Source organism: Tigriopus californicus, chromosome 5 (genome assembly GCF_007210705.1).
Source record: "Tigriopus californicus strain San Diego chromosome 5, Tcal_SD_v2.1, whole genome shotgun sequence".
In the NCBI taxonomy this organism is placed as follows: Eukaryota; Metazoa; Arthropoda; class Copepoda; order Harpacticoida; family Harpacticidae; genus Tigriopus; species Tigriopus californicus.
In genome coordinates this window covers 5,040,323-5,060,800 of record NC_081444.1, presented here as the reverse complement: position 1 = coordinate 5,060,800, position 20,478 = coordinate 5,040,323, and the positions used below count along the sequence as shown (strand labels likewise).

The following is a 20,478-nucleotide window of genomic DNA, read 5'->3' as shown; positions in this document are numbered from 1 at the left end:
CGAACATTTATTATAGGCCATTTCCACTTACTTGAATGTGCTTTTTTTTTGGTTTGGTTTTTCCAGGGCTTTTGTAACCTCCACAGGGAATATAATTCCCATTACGATTAAAATGAAAGGTTATAATTCGTTTATTTATTACCTTTCAATCTTTTTTTGATATTTGGTCTACCAACGAATTTGAGTTGGCAGACCGAGTTAGTCCCTGAATGTACAATTTTTCTGACGCTTTAGGGCATCCCCTAAAGATAGATTTAAATTCATGACGAAATCAAATGATTCCTCAAACTTTTGACAGCTCCTTTCTTAACCATGTCGCCTATTTAAGATGTGTCAATGACCCAGACAGTTTAATCTTATCCTCCCAAATCGAAATCTGCAAATTACTTGCCCGTGACACATTCAGTTGGCCCGTGATATCTGTTTTCCTCTACGCCGATACTGCAGGAAAATATTACTACAGTGAGTAATCACTACCAACGAGGAAAAGTGTTCCAGGTCCGCAGGTCTTGTTCTAAAACTCTAAAATTTGGGGGCAGGCTTTTGAACATTAACGCTGATGTTTATCACTCTTGATAATTGAATTTTAGCAATTTCAATTTTTGAGAGCATTCGCCAAGTCGGCAGTTAGAGAGTGATATCATTCTTGAACTATATTAGGTACAGACATAAGCTAGGCCATTTTGACTAGGCCTATATTAACCCATTCCAAAATGTTAAACTCAATTTGGTAGCTTAGTATATATAGTTTAGTTTGAGAGCACTGGCTAGGTCGGGAGTTTGAAAAATGAGAATTTGCCTTTTGTACATGTACAAGATGACACAGAAGTTTATTCCGATTGGGTTTTTGATCATATTTATCATCACAATGTATCTTCGAAGAATATCTTTTTTAAGTCATGGAGAAGCCTACCTTCTCAAAGTCCCGGTTATAGTTCTTAGAATGTTCCCTTCGAAGTTTCATTACTTTTCTGCCTTCAAGCTTGCAATGTCTTTTCGCGGTTTATCTTAAGTTTCTCATTCGTAGATGAACCCAAGGCATTGAAAAAAGTACTTACACCAATTTTAACAAACACTATCAAAAATGTTTTGTTCGGGGGAGCTCCCCGGCCATTCCCCTTCCCTCAGATTTTTATATAAAATCAAGACTTGACAAGGGACCCAAATGCAGCTCCATGGAAATGAAATAAAAAAACATGTCTTAACGAACGATTTTAGCATTCTTATTTTGCGTTCGAAGTGAACGAACGTGTGGTCAAGAGTTCCCCAGACACTTCAGACACTTGTCACTTTTTCCAACTAAAGCGTTCTGGCCCTCTCTCAGGGTGATCAAGGTGAGAGCCTCTTCTTGCCCCTTCACCCGCCTCAAGGACCGTCTTTGGGTTTTCTTCGGGTTCTATTATCGGAGTGAAGTGCTACGGTTGAGGAGTTGGGTGATCTGCAATGTCGCAGTCTTGTACACAATGCCAAGATTTGGTGGATAACCGTAAAAAGAATCATTATCAATGTGACGCTTGTAATGGAATCTTTAATGACCAATGCATGGGACTATCTCCAGCCACTCTTTAAGAGCTACAAGCGTGCAACTGCATAATAACCTGCAAAGGAGGCACACAAGGTTGCAAGAATGTCCTGGGAATTATTAAGCCGGTCACCGACAGTCTTGACTCGGTTGAAGGCCTGTTGGACAAGATGTCGAAGAAGATAGAGGAGATGGGGGTGTGGCAGACGGAAAGATCTCATCACAATGGGGAAACGACTTGGACAACACACTAGACCAAAGTGGAGCCGCACCGTGTGAAATAGTTGAGCAGAAAAAGAGAGCAAGGAACCTGATAGTGAGAGGCCTGGAGGAACGGGAGGACGAGAAGGATTGTGTGGCCGCTCTTGAAGGTGTTCTCTCAGACATTGGATGTAATAGTTTGAGGGGATCAGTCGTTTCAAGTTATGGAATTGGACAACAAAGGAGACCGGATGAGAAGTCCAGGCCGTTGATAGCTGTGATGAGAGATGAAGATTCGAAAGAGGTTATCATAAGGAGGAAGATCAACCTGAAGAACTCAGAGACATTCGGTCGTGTCAAAATCTATGATGATCTCTCGCTTAGACAAAGACAGCGTGCATGTGAACAGCATTTACAAAGAAGCCGAATCAAAAAACTTGGAAATCTCAGGATCAGGATACCGATTCATAGTGTGCGGGAGACTCACCAGCCCGTGGTTAAAGTGGTGTCCCAAGACGGGAAGACCATGGCCAAATCGTGGTAGGATCCTGGAACATGCGTCGCCGATTCTTTAGCAAGATGAAAGAGATTGAGAAGATTGCATCTGAAAGCAGCCTGGTTGTGCTCTTCTTACAAGAGCCAGAGGCTAGGAATCTTGACGAAAAGTCCTGCCGTGCATTAGGGGCTTTTGACTTTGTGCTTCCCATACCAAAGTCGGGATTCCAGAAGGTGAGAATCATTACCCTAGTGAACAGGGAACCCTCGTCCAGCATCACGGTGAGAACAGACTTAATGTCGGAGAACTTTCCGAGCGTGTGGTGGGAGAGTAGGGATCTCAACCAAAGAAAAATTCTCATTGGCAGCGCATACCGAGAATCACAATGGAGACTGTTCCTGGCTCAGATTGAGACGGCATGTGGAGAGTGTTGCCGGATGCCAGGCATGGGAGACATAAACCTTGACACGAACAAGCTACATCATACAAACTAGGGATGTAAGGGTATGATTAGAGATTTACATAATGCACTCGGTAAGCTCAACATGGTCCATCCCGATATTGGGGACACCTTCACTTCCAAACAACTTACCATAAATGAGTCAGCTATTGATCACATTTACTTTACAAAGGAACTGGAACAAGGAGTAGAGTTACATAACACGAAGCGTTACGGATCCAGTGATCATGCGGTGATCATAGCAAAGATCTCCCAGAGAGTAAAAAAGAGGGCAACCGTTTCCACGATCACAAAGAGGTCATACAGAAACTTTGACAGCACGATCTTTAATTCGCATCTGAAGAAAAAGGATTAGCAAGCCAAGGAGGCGGCGGGCGATGCGAATGAACTGTTTAAGGTCTATGAGACCTACAGGACCCTCGATCTCCTGGCCAAACGTGACAGTGCATATAAAAGTTACGCGAGGTGTGATGACTCAGGAAGGAATATCATGTTCAAGAAGTATGCCACATTGAGAAACAAGGTCACATCTTCTCTGAGGAAGGACGCAAAAGAGGAATTGTGAGACAAGAGCAGAACCTCGAGAAATGATTGTAAAGCTCTGTGGCAGCTTGCAAGGGAGAAGACTGGGGAATCCAAGAGATCGAGTGGACAAGGCATAGAAGAGGAAGCGGATTGTCCCCCTAGTGATGCCCTAGCAAGTGAAGTGTTCGGCGAGTTTTTCATCAACAAGGAACAGAATCTGAGGGACAAAGTTGCTATTGAAGCACAGGAGGACCTTCTGGCTAAACTGAAGAATCAGAGCAAGGGAAAACCTGCAGATGTCTTTCGCTTTCATGAAATTTCTAAAGACACAGTTAGGTCTCTCTTTGAAACGCTGAAACCCAAGGACTCGGGTATCGGAAAGGACTTTAAAAGACATCTCCGAAGCAATCATTGATACAATAACTTACTCAAGACGGTGTCAAAGATCCTAGAGATGGAGGCCAATGACCAGATTGTGTCGTATAGTGAGGAAGCCAAACTCTTCCCCCAATCACAACATGGATACAGAAAGCACAGAACCACTACCTCGGCACTTCACTGCCTTCAAGCCAAAGTAATGGAATTCAAGGAAATGGGATACAAGGTTACACTGGCCAACTTTGATCCAAGCTCGGCTCACAATTGTCTGGACAGGGAGATTCCTGATGGAAAGCTTCAGAGCTTGAGATTCGATGAAACAAGCAGACGCTGGATCAAGTCATATCTATCAAACCGAAGACTGTCAATCAGGGTTGGGACAGCGTTGTCCAATATGATGCCTGTCTCGTTTGGAACAGTGCAAGGAAGTGCCCTCTCTCAAACATTATTTCTCCTCTACATATCGGACATAGAACTGTGGACAAACTTCTCATTGAGCTGCTACTGTGATGATACCTGTGCCATTGTGAAGGCTGAATCCCAGGACTAACTTCTCACTGAATTCACTGAATTGGAGAGAACTGGTACTGAGCTCAAGAGGTTTTTTGTTAGCAATATGATGGTTCCAAATGCAAAAAAGAACGAATTTACCATTGTTGATGCCACACTTGAAGAAATTAGTCAGGCTAAGATAAGAGTGGGCGGGGAATCTGTGAAAGCCTCGAACACAGTGCTCTGGTTGGGACTTCAGGTCAAGAGCAACTTTACATGGACAGAGCAAATCAACGCACTTATGGTGGATCTTAACTCACGACTTGGACTCATCAGGAGACTGAGAACTTGGTTGGACAAGGATGATTTGCTGACTGTGACCAAAGGCATTATTTTATCGAAAATTCGATATGGGTTGTCGTGCTTTGGCAACGTGGGACTGAACGATACGGACCCCATTGACCCACAGATAGCAAGAATCAGTCCCATCAGTGAACCACTTGGTGGCGGAGTCCACTTTGATAGACATTTGGACAATTATGAGTGGCAAAGTCCCGTTTCCAAAGATCTTTGTCGACAACACTCCGTTCCTTGGATATCGAAGTGGACACGAAAGGAAGATAAAACATCCAAACCCACGCGTGGGAGGAAAAACATGGTTCTTGTGCAAGGCAACGAGACTGTGGAACGCCGCACCACTGGAACTAAGACAAGCCAAGACAAAGGACGAGTGCAAACAACAAGCGCAGATGTTTGTCAAAAACTTGCCAAACTGACGGAGCATAAATTGTACTCACTTTTAAATCCAAAAGCAACTAGGCTTATTATAACAAATCCTTCTCCTCCTTTAGCACTCAGGATGAGAGATGTTTCTAGGATAGCAATAGCTTTCAAATTCAGATTGGATTAATCAATATGATTACCAGTCGAACAGCATTGCAAATGTCAATCAGATCGAATTGATGTGGCAGGGTCTGCGAGCCCTACAGTATGGAACAAAAAAAATCACTTCTTTTACACTTAACCATATTATTGTATTCAAAAAAACGTGGACACTCTCATAAATGACCTATTAGCTCTTGAGATACGATATTAATCATTCCATTTAAGATTGGCCTGAACTAGCCCAATCTAAAACAATCAAAACTGCATCTTAAGCTTAAATAGTTGAGGAATGAGAGCACTCGCTGCGCTGAATCTCACAAAAAAATTGACACCTATTCCCGATGTGTGATTCCTCACCTATACGATTGCAGGAACAAGTTTCGGGTTGTAATGAAATAATTCTCAATGGCGATACTGAATGTTCTAGTGGGAAAATATTGCACAATTTGACTTGGGCCAACATGACCCAGCCCACAAAGCCTATGATGTGATATCAAGTGGTCTAATTGTCCTCATTGAACTACCCCATGCGTTGACGATAACTTGATACCATTCGACTGAATCGCTAGCCAGCTCCTTTTTTTGGTTTGGTTTTTCACGGGTTTTTCTAACCTCTACAAGGAATGTAATCCCCAGTACTATTAAAATGAAAGGTTATAATTCGTCTATTTATTACCTTTCAATCTTTATATGATATTTGGTCTACCAACGAATTTGAGTTGGCAGACCGAGCTAGTCCTTGAATGTAGGGTTGATCTGGAATGCTATCTAAAAAGTTGTCCAAGTCTGACTTGAAAGGTGCAACCAGATCAACACGACCTACGTATTGCCTACGAATATTAGAAGGAAGCAAATTAAACGATGAAGGAGCCCGAGAAAGAAGAGATGTGAACTTCATTGATCCAACTAGCCTGGGTTTTCGAGGGCTTGAAGGTGCTTAATCCTAAATCCTGGGTTGGGACAAAGCTCATGGATGCTTTTGAAGACGTACAATATCAGATACCTTTCGCACCTTCTCTGAACACTGTACAGTCCCAACTTTTTTAGCCTCTCCCAATACGAGAACTCTCTCATCCCTGTGATGTTCCTAGTGAAACATTTATAGACTTGTTCGACCTTTTGCAAACCTGCTGAACACATTGAAGCCCAAATGAATGAAGCATATTCAAGATGTGGTTGAACAATCGACTTGTACAGAGTTAGCATCGTGATGCTGTCTCTGGACTTAAACGTGCGATATATCCAACCACATATTTGAAAAGCTTTATCCACCTTCAACTGGATATGCTCATCGAACTTGCCATTATTTTGGAGGACTACACCTACATCTTTCATAGATGAGACCTGCTCAATATCTTTACCTCCATTATCCATAAGTGGATCGGAGTAATCAAAGGCATTGACCCGAAGGTCATTGAGAGGAATTTCATTCCGTTCAAGGCCATATTACTCTTAGTAACCCAAGAATAGATTATTTTTAGGTCCTTTGCAAGGCTAGTGGAATCTTGGCCATTCCTACCCGAAACTAACTTTGTATCGTCAGCATAAGAAGAGAGACTGGCAGAAATACTAAGTTTTTGAAGTGGGGCATCGAATAATATAAAAAAGGAGGGGCCCTAAGATGGAGCCCTGGGGAACAACTGATTTGACATCATATATGTCTCTAAGGGATGCCTCAACCTTAACAATTTTATTTCTATCTTGAATTAAGCTTTTTATCCAATTGAGAACCTTGCGTTGGATCCCAATGTCATGAAATCTATTCAACAAAAGGCCATGATCTACTTCATCAAAGGCCTTGGCAAAATCAAGATAGACAACATCAACTGACTTGTGCTTTTCCGATCCCATCAATGACCTGCTCTATATGCTCAATCAGTTGGGTTACTGTGCTAAATTGCGCTCGGAAACCGTGCTGACTAAGAGGAAGGACATCATGGACTTCAAGAAATTCATCAAGTTTGGACTTCATGATCTTCTCAAACACCTTCGCAATATTCGAAGTGAGAGAAGTCGGCCTATAGTTACTGGGGAGTAACTTATCTCCCCCTTTAAAAATTGGAACAACATGAGCCACTTTTAAGAGCAAGAAGCTGTGAGCATCTCATCAGCAACAGAGATGTCACGCCATCAGGACCACGAGAACTTGTAAGCCTCAAGTCCTTGATGGCCTCAATGCATCTTGATCTGTGACTACAAGATCTTTCAATAGCTCAATTTGACTATCCTCGCGATACTCAACAGACTCATCATTAGTACTATGAGCTGTTGCTCCCAAAGTCTGGATTTGAAAACATACTTAAGAACTGATCTCCGAGCACGTTTGCCCTAACCTCCACATTGGCTATGGCGACCCCATAAACCTCATAAGGTTCATTCATGGAGTACAGTCAAAGACAACATGCGCAGCCAAACCGCACTGTGCATGCATGCCATTTGGAGATTTATTTCATTTTACCTGCTGGTCTGCCCTATAGGGCTCTAGTCTAAGCAAATAGCATTGTGGTATTGAGCCAATTTGATAGTGGGTTCAAGGAATATATCAAACTTGTTCTTTTCGTTGGGTTTTGTAACACAGCTCACTCATAATTACTCGATTATGGAAAATTCAGTGGGCGGATGCTGCAAGTTGACCGTGATGTTTGTTTTAGTTCTCTCTCCCAAAAATGCCCAAAATCAGGGAGCCGGACCACCTTTTTTCCTTGAATTTCTCTCATTTGACATGCCCTATTGTCTATGACTTCTCTATCGACTTTAACAGGAAGCTTCATCTTTCTCTGAGTGTTTGCATTGGAGAAAAAGCCTTCGGATTCGACATTACCTGTTGAACCAACATACTCTGAATTTTTAACAGGTCACTTTTGATGAGGGCCTTAATCTTACCCTGAAACAATATATAAATATGCCCTCTCCTACGACGAAGTACAATAATACTCTTTTGTATTGTTGTGTGAAACGTGCACTATAGACTCTGGCATGCTCAGTTTCGTGGCCCAAATGCCATATAAAAGGTCCGACAATCGCTTCATAGTCATTCATTTCGAAAACCTACATCAACATGAAAGCGTGTCAAGTTTTACTTCTTTTGGGACTCGTAGCCCTCGCCGCAGCCTCCCCGCAGAGGTCCGATCGGGACCGTGATCGTGATGGCGATGGAAGGCGTGGTGGTGGTCCACGGAGAGGAGGACCCAGAGACCGGGACGAAGAGAGAGAAGATGACGGAGAGTGCCGCGAGGCTAAGCTCGATTCTAAACGCGGCAATTGCCGCAAGGCTGTCGTGATTGTGGATGAGGCCACTGAGTGCGCTGACGCCACTGGTCCCGTTGAATTTCTGTCGCCGCAAGAAATCTGCCAGGTAATGGATGGCAATCATTATTTTCCATCTTCCGTATGCGGGTTTGTAATGATGTTTTTATATTGCAGGATAACTCCGGACAAAATGTGTACGTGTGCAAAATCAAAGGTCGCCGTGAGGTGATGGACTTGGTTGAATCGTTCCTTGAGGATAAATTGGGGGATGAAGCTGGCCGAAGGGAGATCCGTGACGAGCTGTGCAACGAGAGTGCTGATTTCTCAGACCTGGATTTGTCATCATTGCAGATCGAGGAAGGAACTTCCAAGAGATGTATGATATGTCCTTAAATTGTCATATTGGTGCTAATATACCAAAATTCAGAAATGTGGAAAAATAAATCAACTTCAATATTGTTTTAATCTGCTTTGTTTTGTGCTGTCCTTTCTATATGTGTCGTAAGTCATAACTCTCCTACAGATAAATGTACGAAATGTGAGATCAAGGTTTTCTGCAAAGAAAGAAGGGTAATGATTAATGAAACATGAACACAATACCTTCAAAAACTTATTCGATACATATTATGGGTAACTTTAGTTACATATTCCAATTCAAGTAAGTTGACTTATTTTAGACACATATTTAAGTTGAAAGGTTCCAGTTGAGGTGCTCTCAAAACGCACATTAAGACTCTACGGTCACTAAATATTATCAGGCTGATATAGCCATTCAATACAACCATATCGCTTTGTCTCGTTGTGATACAGGAAAAATTGAAAAAAAGTGGCCTATAGTTGATAAAACTATTTCAGATCCTATGCAAACACTATTTCTCCGATAATTGGGTGACCAAGTTAATGTCTTTTGACCCTTCTTTTCCTTGACTTGCACTGTTTGGATCGCACAGGATCACTTGACTTGTCACGGCTTGATACACCTGTGTCTCTTTTCCCTATTTCTTCGTCAGCAAGTTTTGGGACGGGGTAGAATTTCAATCGGACGATGTTATTACCCCTCCAAATTTCTCATCTACCTTGTTGGTCTGTCCGGCAATGCCAACTGGAGATAAAGAGTTTTCTTTCTGTCAGAAATACGCTTGACCATCTCTTTTTCTTGCGTTCAATAACCTCTTGAATATTCTGATCTATTCATTCTTTGGTACACGAAACAGGTACGTCTCATAAAACGGGTTCGGACAAGTTTTCCGACTGCTTTTAAAGAGCATAACGTTCAAGAAGTTACATAATAAGGCTCAAATTNTTTTCTGTTCTACACCACCGTTCGTTACAATCGTCTCCGTATGTTACTAACAGTTTGGGACATGTCATTCCAAAATATCAACTCATCATGCTAATGAATATTTTTCAAATGGTGAAATGATGAACTTGCTGACACATGAAAATCCTTTTTGTTAATTGATCAATTTTGGTTTTTATCATAATGCTTATTGTTGCCAGGTAATCTTCATCGACGGGTACTGCCAACCACGAGCAACACGTTTGCATTACTCACTATTTCACGACCAATCAACCATGATATACACCTTTTGAATAAACGTGATCAGAAAAACAAATAAAAACTCCCTGAGTTCTAGTATTAGGAAAATACCGATGCATGTAGTAAAAAGTGACAAGCAACGGAAATGACTTGTCAATACTTATGATCAGTTTTGTATTCATGTACGTACATCAACGATACTCGGGGCTAATTTCTGTTTCGCAAGCGAGTTAAAGTTGTGCTTTGGGTCTTCTTTCGATTGGTAAACATTGAAGGCCCAGGAATGGCAAAATATGTGTTAGCGTTGAAATCGCTGAAGATCCTCGAAATCGTATAAAACCAGCAACAAAAAGAATGAAATGGATAATGTTTTCAAAGGCCATACTACGACGTAACTTCTGCTGTGGTAGTAAACAAACAAAAATGACAGCAGGTTACAGAGTCCATTACAACTGACAAAAGATGAATCAAAAGATACGTTGAACTAAAAAGAGTGATACGAACTTTTTGAGATTTTTTGTGAGCAAACTTGCAATGCTAATATGGATTGACAGCATTAATACTACATCGATTGTGTCATCTTCACATACCGTCTTTAAGAATAATACGTAAATGACATCTGATAGGGATTTTCAAGAACTTTATCAACCCACTGAGCTATTCAAGATCCCTCATCTACATTGGCGATATATGTTCAAATTCTTGGCGAAATTCTGGATTCTGATCACTATGTGACTTGAACTACGAAACAATTCCAATCATAACCAACACAAACATGCCGTTGGGTAATTGCGATGAAATCTCTCATCCATGCTATGCCAGATACTTTTGTGACAAGTGATTACCCGAACATCGCAATAAAATTAAGATTAAATAAGAAACACGTGCAAACGTTTTCAATTGAGGACTCTTGGTGATCCTCATTAACCCAGAGATTCGTACTCGGCATAGCCACAACATGAAATTGGAAGAAATGGTTCAAAATCAGAGTTAAAACAGGGATATGTTGTCATTCACATCAACATAGGTAAATGATGGTTTAACTAAAACCGTGCGCTCTGATGAGTTTTTGAGATACACGATGGTCTGTAACGACAAAGCTTCTATTCTGATCATTGAAATATTATTTTGTTGGGTGAATCGAAAACCTTATTAGAGCGGCACACAGAACATTCTTCTCAGTGAAAAAATCGAAACTATCACGGATTTATGGATGGGAATGAGATTAGCCACAAAATACTTACAGCTGATAACCAAAATTGAACGGGAAAAGAAATTTTGTATGCTATTGGAAATAAGATTTTCGAATAAAGCAACATAAACCGTGGCACTTTTTAAACATATCTTGCTTGGAGAAGCAATACTAATGAACAACAAAAAACAAAAACTTAGATAATGGATTTAGGGTTACCCAATCACAAACAGAAATACGTCAATCAATGAGGAACGGATTAAAAAGATGAAATAAAAAACAAAGAAAAACAAGCAATAAAGTACGGCCCTTATTTACTCAGCATCATCTGTTGGTGCCGTTAGAGGGCTATGCTGCATATTTGAACTCTCTACTGTCCCATGGACGACGTTACACTGGAGATATTTGACGCCGCCAAATGTACCCTAATAGTATAAGGGAAATTTTAGAAACCATTGAACTCAACCTCCCCACCAGAAATTGAAAAAATAATGGTCACGCTCTCCAAGCCAGGCAAATTCCCTTGCCATAGACATTCAAAATTATAGGGAGGAACATGTGTCTAAAATAAGTCAACTTACTTGAATTGGAATATTTAACTTGAGTTAACCCATAATATGTATCGAATAAGTTTTTGAAGGTATTGTGTTCATGTTTCATTAATCATTACCCTTCTTTCTTTGCAGAAAACCTTGATCTCACTTTTCGTACATTTATCTGTAGGAGAGTTATGACTTAAGACGCATACAGAAAGGACAGCACAAAACAAAGCAGATTCAAACAATATTGAAGTTGGTTTATTTTTCCACATTTCTGAATTTTGGTATATTAGCACCAATATGACAATTTAAGGACATATCATACATCTCTTGGAAGTTCCTTCCTCGATCTGCAATGATGACAAATCCAGGTCTGAGAAATCAGCACTCTCGTTGCACAGCTCGTCACGGATCTCCCTTCGGCCAGCTTCATCCCCCAATTTATCCTCAAGGAACGATTCAACCAAGTCCATCACCTCACATTTGGGCTCCAAGGAGTTCAACCGGTTTACAAAAGGCTTCACTAGGAACATCATAGGAATTAGAGAGCTGTCCTATTGGGAGATATTGAAAAGGCTAAGACTGTACAGCGTTCAGAGAAGGTACGAAAGGCACTGGAGAACTGATCTCCAAGCATGTTAATCATAGTCTCTACATTGTTACTGGCTTCCCCATCAACCTCAAAAGGCCCAACATAGTGTTTCATTTTTCTCTTTCGGAGTCGACCTGACCTCCTGAACCACCTTACTCTCAGTTTGTAACTTGTCATATTCGATGGAGGCCTTAATCTTACCCTGAAGTGCGTCGAACCTTTTCCAATTGACGCACTGCATTGGCCTTACTCCAAAATAAAAATAAGTCTAGGGATCCAAAGCTAGTTGTTCTCTATCAGTACTATAGAAATTATCAAGCAATGCTAATACGTGAATTAAGCGGTGTTTTGTCTCACTCAATATTTTTCGGTACTAAACCTTATCATTTGTGCAAAAAGTTTATTTTTGTTGAGCGCTGGTGTTGAATTGCAATAAAATTGACACATGGATTGCGTACCCGTATCCTGAAAAACAACTCTTGGTCGTACGAGCACTTTATTTAGAATGTGTTTTTTGCTATCACTGCCATCCTGGGAATGAACTTTTAGCAAAAAAGTAACTCCTTACTGTTATTGTTACTTTTCTTCAGAAAGCTTTATTTTCACTGATGTCCGTTACTTTTGGTAAAGCAAAAATGACCTAAAACTGCGAAGGAAATTGTTGTATAAGAGTTTTTAGTCGTTTGTAAATATTCTTTAAATCATTTTTTTGACGTGAAACAAATGACGAATATATGAAGGTACAATTGTACAAGGATGCAATGCTTCAATAATTTTAGGGCCAATTAGTTCAATATTTTTATATTTTTTCTAAAGAATTTTGTCATCTTTCTTGTCATGGTTTAAAGAAATTTAACCTGAGGCAAGTCTTCCACAATTGCATGCTATGTCACAATATATTGCTTTGCTTTGTCTACACCTTCTCTTCGGTCCTCTTTGCTACTTCACGAGATATTTGACACTGCCATTTTAAAAAAAGTCGTTTATAAGCTTGTTCATATATGCAACACCGTTAATGGCATACCTCACAAAAATGCAAATGGTCGCATTCTCCCAGTCTCCCAATACCGTACATGATCAAATACACGGCATTTAATACGGAACTTGTAAAAAATAGACGAGGGAACCTTTATCGATTTATTCTTTCACTGGTTTGATAAAGAAGAAAGTAGCGGTAACGGCAGGGCTAAAAACCCGCAGCGTTACTCTAGAACTAACGCTTTAAAAGCAACGCCTTTACTAAAGCCCTGCTAATATCGATTTGACGAGAACATACCCATTAAGGACAAATTGGGATTTTTATTTTAAAGTCTTCCATAGAATATAAAAAACCAACCATTAGAAGGTAAAACACAGTGACTTTAAGGTTAATCTCATTTTGAAAATCGGACTTACTGCATTATTTTTGGGAAACAAATTGATCGACACTGGTTAATGTGCAACATTTTTTAAGATGTACTTGCCGTTACTGGGAATGACGTCTAAAAATTTAATTGGCGCCTTAACTCGTGCTAACACTTCCTGTCATCCTTCCTCTTCAAATACTTGAATTCATCATCATATCTTCACCCAAACATCCACCAAAAAGGGTAACTAACCCCTTGCTAATACAGACCTGAGTGGTTCCCCGATCTTTAGTTCATTTTTTAAAATAATTGATTGCTTACCTGAACTTTTGTTTTCATGTTCAGTAAATTTACTTAACTGAAAATAAAAGTGAAAATAAAAAAATATTGAAGTAAATTAAATAAGCTTCTCGTTTTGAACTTCCAAGTAGCGGTAAGGAAGTCCGCAAAAAAATATTGTCGCAAAGGAACCCAAGTAACCAAATACAAAAAAGCTTATGATAAGTATTTTCCTCAGGTTTTCTCGTACTTGATGCGTTGCATCTTGGATCAGGGCAAGTAAGTGTTCATTCTCTTTGAGGCTAGCTCATGTCGTTCCAATTTTTAAAGGGAGAGATACGTCTCTCCCAGTAATTACATTTTTTTTCTCTCACTTCGAACATTGCGAAGGTATTTCAGAAGATTATAAGGTTCAAACTTGTCGAATTTCATGAACTCAGTGAAATCCTCCTATAGGTTCCGAGTAAATTTTAACACGGGTTCCGAAGTGATTACTGTGAAAGCTGAATAAGCTTCTGTTTTTAAGATCAATTGGTCTTAAAACGAATTTTGATCAGATTCATTAAAAAAAGTCGAAATATAGCCGAAATATGCTCAAGCGCCTCGGGGTCGGATTTAGCAAAAACATACTGATTCGAATTTGTTCGGAATTGGCAAAGCTCTCGGATTCGGATTGAGCGGAAAATTTCGGGTTCGGTTGGATCGAAAAATCTCTCAGATTAGGATTACAAGATTTCACCTCTGATCGCATTAGGAGACCTTGTCGAACCCGATGCACAACCCTTTCATCAGTCACTGGCAATATCTGATCGTGATCAAAATAACAGTAAATTCCGCAACTAACACAAATTTAGGATGATGATTAAATTCACAATTCAAGGGGGTAAGATGTACCAAAATTAACATATAAATGAAGATAAGTTATACCTCTTGTAATATGTTACTGACCTATTCGTAGCATCGCCTTAATGATACCTTAAAAGTGCAAAATGTAAGAGTGGAAGTGAAGGAGCTAATAACACGAAATCTTTTATTTTGGACCGCTTTTTCATTTTTGTTATTTCCCAAAACTTGGGATACATAACTTCACGAAAACCAATTTGAATCCGAGGTCTAACTTCCAGACAATTATCTTCAGGTGAAGGATGGGATTAATTAAATACCAATGAAATGCATAAATTGCCATCCAAAATTGCTGGGAATTTTAATCCCAGAAGCGGTAAGCAAGTCCACTTAAAATTGCTTGTTTCAAGAGCATTTCTCACTTTCTAAAGCAGTGCGCCTTACGTAGTAGTTTGCCAATCATTTACTGAATACCATGCTTTGCTTCAACATCAAATGAAGTCTGGATTCTAGTAAGTTGTTTAGAAGCTTGGCCATGAGAAACTTTTTGCAGATTGAGTTTCTGCAATGCTTTCGTAAATTAGAGATGGAATGAGCATAAGCAGAAGCTAGCTCATGATGTTCCGATTTTCAAACGAGGATACAGTCCGTCGAAAAAGTTTGAACAACATAACAAAAATTACCGTGTCAGGATAGGCTCCGAGATCTCCGAGACCTTCGAATTAAGATATGGTGTCCCCCAAGGAGCTACAATCTCAACTACTCGTTTCATTCTCTACACTTCGGATTTACCGCAACACCTCCCTCTGTCGGAGGACTTGGCCCTCTCATCCTATTGCGATGATTTGACTCTCTGTATGAAAGCTCAGGACGAAACGCAACTAAAATCAAGGATAGAGGCTTATAGCAAGCTCGTTTTGGACTACATAGCAATCAATCGAATGAAATCCAACCCTGGAAAGACAGGTGATACGAAAGAGGAAAAGTCAAACCGGTCCAATGTGCGTAGAACTCGGTGGTGCTCAGGTGGGAGAGCAAGAAGGTCTCAAAATCCTAGGATTGACGTTCCAATCCAATCTCACTTTCGACAAACATATTGCTTATCTCACGAAGGAAGTGTATCGTACATTGGGTATTCTAAAAATTCTACATAACGAGGTTCCGAGAAGCTCCATGACGGACGTGGTCCATGGTCTGGTCTATGGGAAAATCCGTTACTGCTCGGCAATCTATCTACATGTGCGTTTCACTGAACATGACCCACTCAACACCTCTCAAAACCGACTCCAGATTGCTCTTAATGATGTAATGCGCTTCTTATCAGGAAAAACAAGACACGACCATATTAGAATCGAGCAACTCTTCTCCGACAATGGCTTCCATTCATTGAACCAAATAGCAATTCAGAGCTCTTTGGTGGAAGTTTGGAAGATTCTCAATGATCGAACGAAAGGAACAGATAAGTCTTTTCTGCCTGTGGTTGGTCCCCCCATAGCCACTAGAAGTACAGTCCGACGTGACCTTCGGCCTCCTGCGCGGGGCAATCATTTTTCTACTAATGCTGTCAGACTGTATAATGCTCTCCCCGTTGAATCTCGAACTGATAAAAAAATTAGCTCTTTCAAATCCGCCATCAATCAGTCGCTGCCCAGTTATCCCCTGTGATATGTTGTTTCCATTTTCATGCACTAGTCACTAATCCAAGCCTGATATGTGTACCATGTACCAAAGATGACCTCACCTTAAAAGTACTTGTACTTATAAATACATTCAAATCAAATCAAATCAATAGCGAATTTTTATCCTCCGTTATGGGTTAGCACATTATCATAACAAAGTGACGAGTGGTAGGCATTATCCTAAATCTGCAAGTCGCAAACTATTTTATTCACTTCTCAATTTCCCTCATGTACGTGTATGAACTTTGCATGGAGGGATATGGCCAAAATCAAAAGTTTGAATAACGTTGCCAATGAATTAACTTGGAGCCTTTGTGCCTTGTGCTTGACCCTTACCCCTTATAAAAAACCTCTTTGAGTCATCCAACAGCATGCCCAGCATCAAACATTCTAGTGGAATTTTTTTTATAGATTGTAGGTGCAAAAATCAACATGGGATCTGGAAAAGAACTTGCCTCTGAAATCAAAAGAACTTTTGTTGACCTCCATAAGGAAGGCAATGAGTACAAAAATATTTTTTGATTGTTAACCTTGCCAATTCCAACCATCCAGGGGATGATTCGTCGATTTAAACAACGAAATCATGTTGAAAATGCTCTTCGCTCCGGCCGACCTCGGAATATTCCTGATCGTATTGCGAGGGCTCTAATTCGTCAAGTGGAGCAAAATCCAAGAATGGCACTGAGAGAAGCAAAAGGTGATCTTGCGACGGTCGGAATCACGGTTTCCAAAGGCACCACATTGAGGACTATTTGGGGAACTGGACTCAAAGCAAAAAGGCCAAGAAGGACTCTACAGATTCAGCCAAGACATGCGAAGGAGCACTTGGACAAAGAAGACTAAGATTGAGTCTTTTAGCCATAAGCACGTCCAAACAATTTATCGTGGCCCGGGCAATGCATTTCTCCCCCAAAAACACCGTCCCTACAGTGAAGCATGGTGGTGGCTCAATTGTGCTCTGGGGTTCCTTTAGTGCACAAGGAGCGGTGAACCTTGTACAAATCGTACAAAATTGTACAAAACCTTATAGGAATCATTAAAACGGAAGATTATCGTAAAATTTTGGATCAACACCTTGCCGAGTCGGCCCGGAAACTTGCAATCAGTAGGCGTTTTTGATTTCACCTAGAGACCTTGGTTAGAGACCCGCGAGGTTTGGCTAGTGGCTCCATTTAAAAAATGTGTGTAAGCGATCAGGAGAATTAAAAAGTTTCCCAACAGATTTTGAATTGATGCGCTGTATAAGATGAGTACTGTCATGGCAAGCATCATTAAATATTTTCATCAAGTTTCATCAAGACACTGCCAATTTTCCTCAAAGACAAATTGAATCATGGATATGGCATTTTAGATTATTACCAATAATTTTGTTACTCTCAAAATACTTTCTCAAGCCATTTTTGCATAAGATAACGTTGCTAAAAATTCCCATTCCATTATTCAAATTAACGTTATGGCATGTGAACTTCCTGAGTCTCTCAAGAAACAATGCATCCATGGTCCCTAGTTCCACCATGACAAAGACCGAAAACTTACCAACAATTTCTTCTCTCTGTTTGAACCTGGTTGCCAATCACAAGGGCCGATTCTTATCTGTTCTTCTTTTCAAAGGCTATTCCGTTCATCACTAACCTTGTTACTCAAATTTTGGAGGTTGTTAATTCTCTCGTTTTGCCTATTGCCTCCCTCAATAAAGAAGGTTTGTGAAATTTTCTTAAAGCCCCTGTTACCACCATGTAAGACATTGAAAGAAACTAATTTCCACCCAGATTGGACGATGCGGATAACCAGCAGAAGCAAAAAGCGTCTAGTTGTCGCCTATTAGTCAAACTTTTCTGATAGACCTTAAGTCGCTCCCCAGTAATCGTGGCCGATTTCTTCGAATATTGTGCAGGTTTATGAGATGATCATGAAGTTCAAACTTGTTGAATTTCTTGAAGTCCGCTTGAAGTAGTGTATCTTGACTTTGCCAACTCCTTTGACAAGGTAGATCACGGTCATTTAGTCAATAAGAATAATGAGATTGGGATTCAGGGCAAGGTTCTCAATTGGATAAGAAGCTTCATTCATGAAAGGAAGCAAAGTGTTAAGGTTGAAGGGTTGCTTAGTGACATACACGATATCAAATCAGGTGTTCCCCAGGGTTCCATCTTAGGACCCCTCGTTTTTATAATAGTCATTGCCCTCTTCAAAAGCTTAACATTACAGCCAGTCTCTCTTCTTTTGCGGACGATACGAAGTTAGTTTCTGATTGGAAAAGTCAAGATTCCAGTAGCCTGGCAAAGAATCTAGATAGAATCTGCTCTTGGGTTATTGTGAGTAATCTGGCACTAAATGGGATGACATTTCGCTGAATGACCTGTAGGTCAACGCCATTAGACTCTCCACTATTAGATGATGAAGGTAAGGGCATTCAGCAGGTCTCATCCATGAAGGGTTAAGGCGAAGTCCTCCAACATAATTGAAAGTTCGATGAACATATCCAGTTGAAAGTTGGCAAAGCTTTTCAAATGTGTTGTTGGATATATTGGACATTCAAGTCCAGAGATACTATAACGATGCGAACTTTGTACAAGTCGATTGTTCAGCCGCATCGTGACTATGCCCCGCCCATTTGGGCTCCATTTAGTTCAGTAGATTTTCAAAAGCTCAAGCAGGTCCAAAGATGATTTACCAGGAACATAGAAGATATGTGACAGCTCTCGCATTGGGAGAGTCTAAAAAGGTTGGACTTATACAGTATTCAAAGGAGTTAAGAAAGAGACCTGATACTGAACGTTTTCAAAAGCATTCATGCGGGTACGCATAGCTCTACGAAACCTCGCTAAAAGATGTTCGAGGTTCGAGCTATCCATTCCATTACTTGCGTACTCCATGATCCAGGCTAGTTCGATTAATACTGTCCAACGCTCTTCTTTCTCGGGCTCCATCATTGTTCAATTTGATGCCCTCAAATAATTGTAGGGAGTTTATTGCAGTAGCAGGATTTAAGTTTAGACTTGGACATGTTTTTCATCAAAATTCCAGATCATTCAGATTAACCCTACATTCAAGGAATAGACAGATCTGCCAACTCCAGTTTGTAGGTGGATCACATATTATATCAAGTAAAGTAAAATAGATATTTTTCCCTCTTGGTCTTATGGGGATCCCATTCCCAGAAGCGAGAAGGAAGTCCCCCAAAAATAAATATAACAATAAAAGATAAATCTCACTTAAAAGATAAATTTTTGATCTTGACTTTGAGGATTTCTGCTGATCCAAAGCAAATAACAAAATTTTTGCCCTATTATCTGAGCTGAAGTGTGACTCTTAATTAGTAGTCGCGATACTATATTGGTAATGCTAGTTTAGTGCAATGTAATGAACGACCACTAATCAATTGGGAGACCGTCATGTTTTTGATACCGTGAGTAGTTCTGGTTCATTACTTTAAGTCAGGGATTTATTGCTCAGTGACGAAGACGTGTTGGGCCATTTGTACGTAGAGTTACAGCTTCTCACTTTGCCAGGATTGGAGATGTTTGTTGCACGCTTTCCTTCTTAAGGTATTACGACTATTTATAAGCGATTATGACTCCGACAAATGATTTCGTTCTTATGTCGAGCAGAAAATCGAGAGGGTTACACTAACTGGTTTTCCTCTCAACACCTTTGTTCAGCTCTTTTGCAAATTCAAACCGTCAAACTTCTGCAAATTTTGCGCCACGTGAAAATGACATATTTTGATCGAGTCTATAAAGTTTGACTCTCATGATTTTTTTCGAGATTTATAGAGCTTCGATCTCACAGAGACCTGAACGGTGTGCGAAGATTCAATCAATGAGAGATTTTCTTGCATATGCGGCTTTGAACCGGCCATTTTTCCTCATTGATATTAAATCATAGGCAAAAACTTCAAAAACTATTTTGACATGGCAAATTGAAAAACAATATTTACATTCTACATCCTACTTTGAACTTTCCCTCTCAATGTTCGTCATGACGTCATTCCAAGCCTTGCCTAAAGAGAGAAATCGGTGGTCCGTGTTGGAAATCCACCCTTTCCTAGAAATAAATTGCACCTATTAACACAATGAAAATTCCCCAGTTTTAAGTACCTGGAGTCGGGCATTTCTTCTCCGTCATTGTGCAAACTCGAGATGTGAGCAACAAGTGTAGCATGAGCCATTCCAACATCAGTCTCGCGTATGAGCAATAATCGGTGGTCATCCAACCAAAACATTTTCTATTCAGACATTCATGGCAGGTTCGATCATA

General features: G+C 40.3%; 1 protein-coding gene and 1 long non-coding RNA gene across 2 annotated transcripts; one reads left to right on the top strand and one right to left on the bottom strand.

Annotated features, from left to right (window-relative positions):
* The first annotated feature begins 7,966 nt into the window (after positions 1 to 7,966).
* Positions 7,967 to 8,673, top strand: LOC131880317 (uncharacterized). Its single transcript, XM_059226919.1, has 2 exons — positions 7,967 to 8,314; positions 8,383 to 8,673. Exons 1-2 carry the CDS (start codon positions 8,018 to 8,020, stop codon positions 8,599 to 8,601), a joined length of 516 nt encoding a protein of 171 aa, XP_059082902.1. The 5' UTR covers positions 7,967 to 8,017; the 3' UTR covers positions 8,602 to 8,673.
* Positions 8,674 to 11,715: 3,042 nt separating this feature from the next.
* On the bottom strand, positions 11,716 to 15,434 carry LOC131880468 (uncharacterized). The gene is made up of 2 exons (XR_009373264.1): positions 13,739 to 15,434; positions 11,716 to 12,002 (listed from the first exon to the last, which is right to left on the bottom strand). It is a non-coding gene; the product is annotated as an uncharacterized LOC131880468 (long non-coding RNA).
* Between the last annotated feature and the right edge of the window lie 5,044 nt (positions 15,435 to 20,478).